This window comes from Microtus ochrogaster, chromosome 15, assembly GCF_000317375.1.
Source record: "Microtus ochrogaster isolate Prairie Vole_2 chromosome 15, MicOch1.0, whole genome shotgun sequence".
NCBI classification, from domain to species: domain Eukaryota; kingdom Metazoa; phylum Chordata; class Mammalia; order Rodentia; family Cricetidae; genus Microtus; species Microtus ochrogaster.
Genome location: NC_022017.1, coordinates 44,337,308 through 44,344,718, shown reverse-complemented (window position 1 = coordinate 44,344,718; position 7,411 = coordinate 44,337,308). Strand labels below are relative to the sequence as shown.

The 7,411-nt window shown below is 36.8% G+C and overlaps 1 protein-coding gene across 1 annotated transcript in view; it reads right to left on the bottom strand.

The window, feature by feature from the left end:
- The window catches only part of LOC101989278 (solute carrier family 22 member 22-like), a 20,500-nt gene extending 16,462 nt beyond the window's left edge, over positions 1 to 4,038 (bottom strand). The window contains exons 1-2 of the mRNA XM_005354599.2: positions 3,637 to 4,038; positions 1,017 to 1,120 (exon numbers count right to left, since the gene is read on the bottom strand). Of these exons, the coding sequence (XP_005354656.1) occupies positions 1,017 to 1,120; positions 3,637 to 4,038 (506 nt within the window). The remainder of the gene's footprint in view (positions 1 to 1,016; positions 1,121 to 3,636) is intronic.
- Between the last annotated feature and the right edge of the window lie 3,373 nt (positions 4,039 to 7,411).

Genomic DNA, 7,411 nt, shown 5'->3' with positions numbered 1-7,411 from the left:
AGAGAGAGAGAGAGAGAGAGAGAGAGAGAGAGAGAGAGAGAGAGAGAGATGCATGCAGGTACCCATGGAGACCAGAATGGAGACATCTGAGATGAACTGTGGTCTTCTGAAATAACAGCAAGCACTCTTAAGTACTAAGCCATCTCTCTATCCTCACCATTTTTGCTCCCTTTTCTTCTTTCTTGCAAAGCATATCCACACATACTAATTGAATTATATCCTTCCTCAAAAATTATTAATAACTAACATAAGTTAATAGTATTATATCATGCTTAACCCATTTGCTTTCAAATCTGCCTCATTACTCATCTTGTTGTGAAGTATTTATCTATTCTTAACTCGATATTTTCTTTCTAGAAATTTTCCTGAGCAGTCACCATGCTCAAATGTTCTTAGCCTCCTGTCATAAACTTTCTTATGGACTTCAAGCAAATGGATTTTTATAAATGAGTATTTTAAGTGCACTATATTTTTTTCTTTTTTCCTTTTTTATTATTTTATTCTATTTTATTACTTTAAATAATACCAACCCAAATCCCCACTCCCTTCCCTCCTCCCACTCCCCCCGCACACCCTTCCACCCCACACCCCTTAAATACACACATCCTTTTAGCTGTCACAATTCTCTGGCCTTCCCATACACCAAATGTAAGAAAAAAATGAAGATTCGATTCTAACAAATTTAGCTTCTTAACTTTGTCTCTCATTGCTAAATTTACGCTATTTTTGCATTAATCATGTTGGTTACACAACATTTTGTGACTCTTTTGTTTGCTCCTTACCTTTTTTCTTCTACCACCTGTTAATTCTTTATGGGTCAGTTCAATGAGAACACCTTTTGGGAGCCTGAAATAATGATTTCCATCTTCCAAAGATTTTTATTTCTCTGAAACATACCTATCATTATAATGCATTCAGTCTACCGAGATTCTTTCAATGTTCATAACTTTTAATAAAAATGTATACTCTTGAAAATCAATTTCATAGATGGTTCTTTGTCAAAAAAAGAAACTTACCTGTCAGAAAAAATGCCACATACTAAACCAGACACCAAATGTCCTGCTATAGTGATGGCTTGTGCATAGTATTTGAATGATCGAAAATCACAGACTAAATCCCACTGTAAAAGATTGAATAATAGATACCATAGCATGAATAATTATATATAGTATCTGAAAAGAAGCCTCAATTACAACCAGATAACATACTTGCTGGATAATAAGAAACAGGCTATGATATATTTTCACACTGGCAATGATCACTTCCTTGGTAACTTATGGTTAGACGTGTCATTGTCCCTAGATGAATGCCTACTACTATTACTTTGTTAAATGTACATAGTATTTAACTGGATCCTAATGATTACATTATATCCAGAGATTGTTGCATCAATCACTTATTTTCAAAGCAGTCTCTATTCCTTAGTAGTAGATGATGATCAATGAAGAGATCCAAAACTGGTCAACACAGAGAAAATAAGGGACTGCATAATACTCAGCCTTAAATGGAACCTATATACCATACACCACACTGTGGTATCATATATTAAGCTATTTCTAGAGTAGTTGGGTATCCGTGGAATATTTTCTAAACATTTTTAGTGTTATTTCTCTCTTCCTTCCTTTCCATCCTCTCCTCTACTTTACCATCCCAAACCACAATTCCATTACTCCTTTTGAAATTTTTATACCAGTGCATTCTATCTCCCTTCCCTTGAAACTCTCTTCCCATGCCCCATTAATAATTTTCTGGCCTATATAAGTATATAAAACAAAACGCACATATGTGAAGACTCAAAGCTAACATTTAAAGATGAACCAAAACTTGTAACATTTTTCTTTCTAGTTCTTGGTTACCTCTCTCAGAATGATTGTTTCCAGCTCCATCAATTTGCCTGTGGATTTCATAATTTTATTTTTCTTAATAGCTTAATAATATTCTTTAATGGTTGCATGATTTTAATAAGTGGAAGTAATTAACTTTACAATCTGTGTCTACATTTTCTATCTTCAGTGAAGAGGATTTACTTATCCTTTAGAAAATGTAAGAGGAGGCGGGAATTTTTTTTTCTCAATAAAAAAAATGAAAATGTAAGATATTTGTCTTAGTAAGGGAACATGTTTTGGAATGTGAAACAATTTCTAACAAGAGATGTATCCACTCATGCAAGAGTGATGTGATTTAACAATCATGACACAACTAACCACTTCTCCACAGGATTTGAGACATGCTTCACAGAGAAAAATTTCATGTTCATACGGTAATACTGGTCAAGAGTCCAAGGTTAAGGATAACATAAGCCCTGGGGTAGAACCTGTTACTTTGCTCAATGGCTATAATATTAGATTGCCTTCTTGTGGTAGTTTGAGTGAGTCCAAAGACTCATATGTTTGTTTAAATTGGTGGAGCTGTTTAGGGAGAATGAAGAGGTATGGCCCTGTAGGAGGATGGGTGTCACTGGGAGTAAAAATTGAGGTTTCAAAAGATTCGTGAAATTCCCAAAGCCTCTTCTCTGCCTCATGGTTGTGGATAAAGATGTGAGCTTGCAGATGATCCTTCTCTCCTCCATCATGGACTCTAACTCTATGAAACCATAACCCAAAATAAACATTCGTTTATAAATTGCCTTGGCTATAGTGTTTTATCACAATAAAAGTTAACCAAAACACATCTCATTATGTGTATACCTATAGACCTATTTTTTCTCTCAATCATCCTCAGAGAAGCTTCTTCTAGCAATAAGTAGCAATCAGTGGATGACACAGAATTACTCAATAGCTTAGAAAAAGGAGACTAACTGGTCAGTCCTAAATATAACATTTTACATCTTTATATCTTTATTAACTACCACCTGCCCACAAAACTCAGAGAAAATTCTATATTCTGAACATATCATAGCTATCCAATTCATAAAGTTATAGCATTGGTGGTAACCTACTCAAGATATTCAAAATATCAAACCAGCATAGATATAGGTAGTAACCTCCAGAGATCACCTTTTGCAGAAAATTCATTTCTGAGAACTTCTGTTTTAAAAATGTACCATAAATGTTTTCATTGTCATCCTTGAAACACTCTAACTCTAAATAGTTATCACTTATGTGAAAAATTGGAATTTTAAATGATTATGTTCAGATGATGATATTAACCAGAATTTTTCCAAAAATCATAATATATACTAGTATTCCTGAAATACTAATAAACTGAATCATAAAGTTGATTATCAGTAATAATAGATCTAAGATTTTTCACCCAAATAAGATGAGTCCCAAAGATACACTGCCAACCATAATATCTGACTGTAATCAGCACATTCAGTTAAAAGCTCTGTAGAATGATGGTGTTACTCTCTTTTCAAATATATGGGGAAAAATCTATATGAAATATGAATATAGGGGTATAAAGTATGTGTTGAAGGCAAAAGACTATCAGTCTTACCTTTGAGGCTATATCTCTCTTGGAAAACTATATGTGGGCAAATATGTGCATGCATGCACAGGCACATACCCACACACATATCCACACACACTCACATTTCTCATCTCTTTCCAAGGTCTCAATATTTTGTGAAACTCTCTTACATCTCAATACTTGGTACCTGAGCTCCACGGTCAACACTAGATGTAAACATCTTACCTCAGTAACTATGGTAGAAGTAAAATCACTGTGATCATATGTCCATCCATCCAGGCATGGCTCAGTCTCCAGCTCAGTGTTGTTAGGAATTGATACATTAGAATCTAAGAAATGCCACTGGGTGTGCCTGAAGCGTCGGCATTTTTCAGGTTTCTGATCTGGGCCCATGGGGATGGAGACCTTCAGCAGAGCTTCAGTAGTTAAGTTCATGGTTATATTAATTTCAGATATGTGATTGTCAAGAAGTTTTACACTGCAGTGGTGATTGGGGATGGCTGCTGTAAAATTTTCCATGAGGTCATGAGGGGATGACAGCAAACTTAACATGATGTAAAGGACAGCCCTCGAAATTTGAAATCTTCCATTGTCACCTACATGCTGGAGAATTTCATCAACGGCCATAGCTATTCTTACAAAAGGCAGCTGTAGAATCATAGATAATGTGGTATAGAAAACAAAAAGTAAAAATGATGGTTTAAATAATTTAAAGATATATATTTTTTTTCTTATTCAGAAATTTGAAAGGCTCATTCTTTTCTCAATAAAGTGTACATTCCCAGCCTGCCTATTAAAATGTAATAAACCATTTGATTGCATATACAACATTGACATCAGTGGGTTTCAATTCATAATGACAGGGAATTGAAATTTTTGAAGTCCCTGAGTTGGCAACTGCATCGAATTAACACGCAATATGTTGTATTCTACTTAGGTCTTGAGAAGCAGTTTTTAAAGGGCACTAACACCTATTACAGTCCTCCTGTACTTGTGAGACTATGTTTCCTTTATAGGACAGGAAATCAAAACCATGTTTAAAAAATATGGAAGTCTAAACAAGATCTGAACAATGACAACATCAGTGACTGTACCAACATGGATGCTGAAAAATCTCACAAGTCCCTACCCCTGATTGACAAGCTATGTAATCACTAACTACTGAGGGTAAAAGACCAAGTCCTCTCAAGAGACTAACACTAAGTAGTTATGCAGTGCCAAGTGGTCAACCCTAAAATCATTCATTTGAGCAAGAGAAAATGGACTCTGCTGGTTTTGTTCATATTTATATGCATGTGTTCATGTTACAATAATATTTTAAGAGAAATAAGCAAACAATAGCTATAACACATGAAAATAGGAGAACACGAGGGTAGAGAAAAGGAAATGGTGGGTTTGGGGAAATAGGATATAATAACAGGGGATTGAAGATGGCCAAAATATGCTCTTCACATGAATAAAATGTCATAACAGAACCCATTACTTTGTATAATTAATAAATACAAATATAAATGGAGAAGAGATGCTAATTTACAAATAAAGGTTCATATATTCAAGGGCTAAAAGGTCATGGTTGCACAATACTTTTAACCAGATTAATTTCTATTTCTATTATCAGTATATGTGCCTTGTATACTGACAGCTTGCCTGTCTCGTTATTGTGGCATCACCCTTTCAACAGCACCTTTCCATCTTCCTACCCCAATAACCTGGAAGCATTATTCTACCTTTTGGTTCTATGAGTCCAATGGTTTTGGATACACATATAAGTCAATCAAACAGTATTTTCCTTTCAGTGTTGTGCCATTTTCCCGTAAAATACTGTCCTTTGGTGTTGTTTATAATTTTGTATGAAGCAAGAGTTATTATTCTTATACATGGATAATAAAAACAATTTTAAAAAAACAAAAAGTCCAGTTGAAGAGTGGGAGGAGTGAGAATTAGAGCATACTGATCAAGACCATGAAGGGTTCACCCACTGAAACAGTCTACCTGAGCTAATGGGAGCTCACCAACACCAGCTGGACTGAGAAGGAACAAGCATAGGACCAAACTAGTCCCTCTGAATGTGGTTAACAGTGGCATGGCTGGAGCAGACGGAGGGGTCACTGGTAGTGGCACCAGGATTTATCCCTACTTCTTGTACTGACTTTTTTGGAAACTGTTCTCTTTGGATGGATACCTTGCTCAGCCTAGACATAGTAGGGAGCAATGTGCTTTACCCTCTCTGAAGAGTGGATGGGGTTGGGGGAATAGTGGAGGGAGAAGGGGAGGGAGTGGGAATTTGGATTGGGTATGTATAATGAAGAAAAGATAGTTTGTTTTCTTAAATAAATTATTTAAATATATTTTTATATATTGGATATATATCATTTATACATATATCATAAATATATAATCTCATGTTCTTTTTATAGCTAGGTACCTTTAAAAGAACTCAATATCTTATATCATCTGTGAAATGAAAATTTCAACCAAGGCCAGAAACAATGATAACACATCTCCTAACATCTTGAGTAGAGCTCTTATAAAAAACCTAGTAGACGTACCAATGTGGAAGAATAGGTTAAGAGAGGTCACAGAAATGAAAGCAAATCAGCATCTCAGGTAGGAACAGTACTCTGGAGAATCCTCAAGAACATTCCAAAAATTTATAGTCCCTCTTCTGATTCTAAATCAAAAGAAAGACACATTTGTATTTGTCTCTAATGTTCATTACAGGATTATTATTCACATAGAAACCTAAGGTAGCATGTATCATTGGAAAATAATTTTGGTGAAAACTGTTTACCCTTTTTTTCAAATGATATCTGTATAAATGATAAGCATGTATGTTTTTATGTGATAGGAATTACCAGAATGCAAACAAAAATATACCCTCAAGGCACTCACTACCATGGACTACACACTAGGGCTCACAACCTCAGCAGGTGTATAGGAGGCCAAAGTGGACCTAGGGATTGTAGGGATGACACCATCCCCCCATCCCTGGACTCCACACTCCATCCCAATATTTTGAAAATAGTCTTCAGCTTTACCAGAGGCCAGATAGAATCTAGAAACCCCAGAATGTGCCTCCTTCCTCCTTTACACTGCAGATCCAGGCCTACAACTTCAGAAGCAGATTTTGGTTTTACAATAGCACAGGCTGGATCTAGAGTATGATAGCTCTGGGAGCTGTACTGGAAGCCATGCTGGTCCTAGGGACCTCATAGGTCAAACCAATTTAGAAATCATGAATTGCACCCACTCCCCTGCGCTCCATATCCTGGTCTACAGCTTTGAAAGAAGATTCGGTTTTACCAGGGGCCATGCCTGATCTAGAGATCCTTAGTCCCCAAAACCTCCAAGAGGACATGACACTGTACTCCACCTGAAGACACACTAGTCACCGGAACCCTTGGCCATTCAGGTCAGAAGAACAGAAAGAAAAGACAAACCAAGGAGCAAAACACACATCTAACAAAAACAAATGTGGAAATCAACATCTAGAACTATAGTCATCCCAAATCTAGATGCCTAAAACACAATCAATAACAGGAAAGACAAAAGGTATCACCAGGACCCAGCTGTCATAGAACAGCAAGACCTGAACAATCCAACAGAGCTGAAGCAGAAGAAAATGAAAAAAGTTTATTTTTATAAACTTATAAAAATAAGTTTATAGAGATTATAGAGGTTGAGAAACCCAAGCAACCCAACCAAAAGAGCATCAGAGGCCCAAGCAACCCACCTGGGAGAGCAACAGATGCCCAAGTGACCCACCTAGGAGAGTGTCAGAGGCCTGAGTGCCAGAACTCAGGAGTGCCAGAGGTGAGCCACCACAGGGAACTCTAAGCAACTGCTCAGAGATGACAGTAGTGGCTTCCATCAGTGGCTCTCTGAAGCTATCGTAAGAAGTTCCTCAGGAGCCGGGCGGTGGTGGCGCACGCCTTTAATCCCAGCACTCGGGAGGCAGAGGCAGGCGGATCTCTGTGAGTTCGAGACCAGCCTGGTCTAC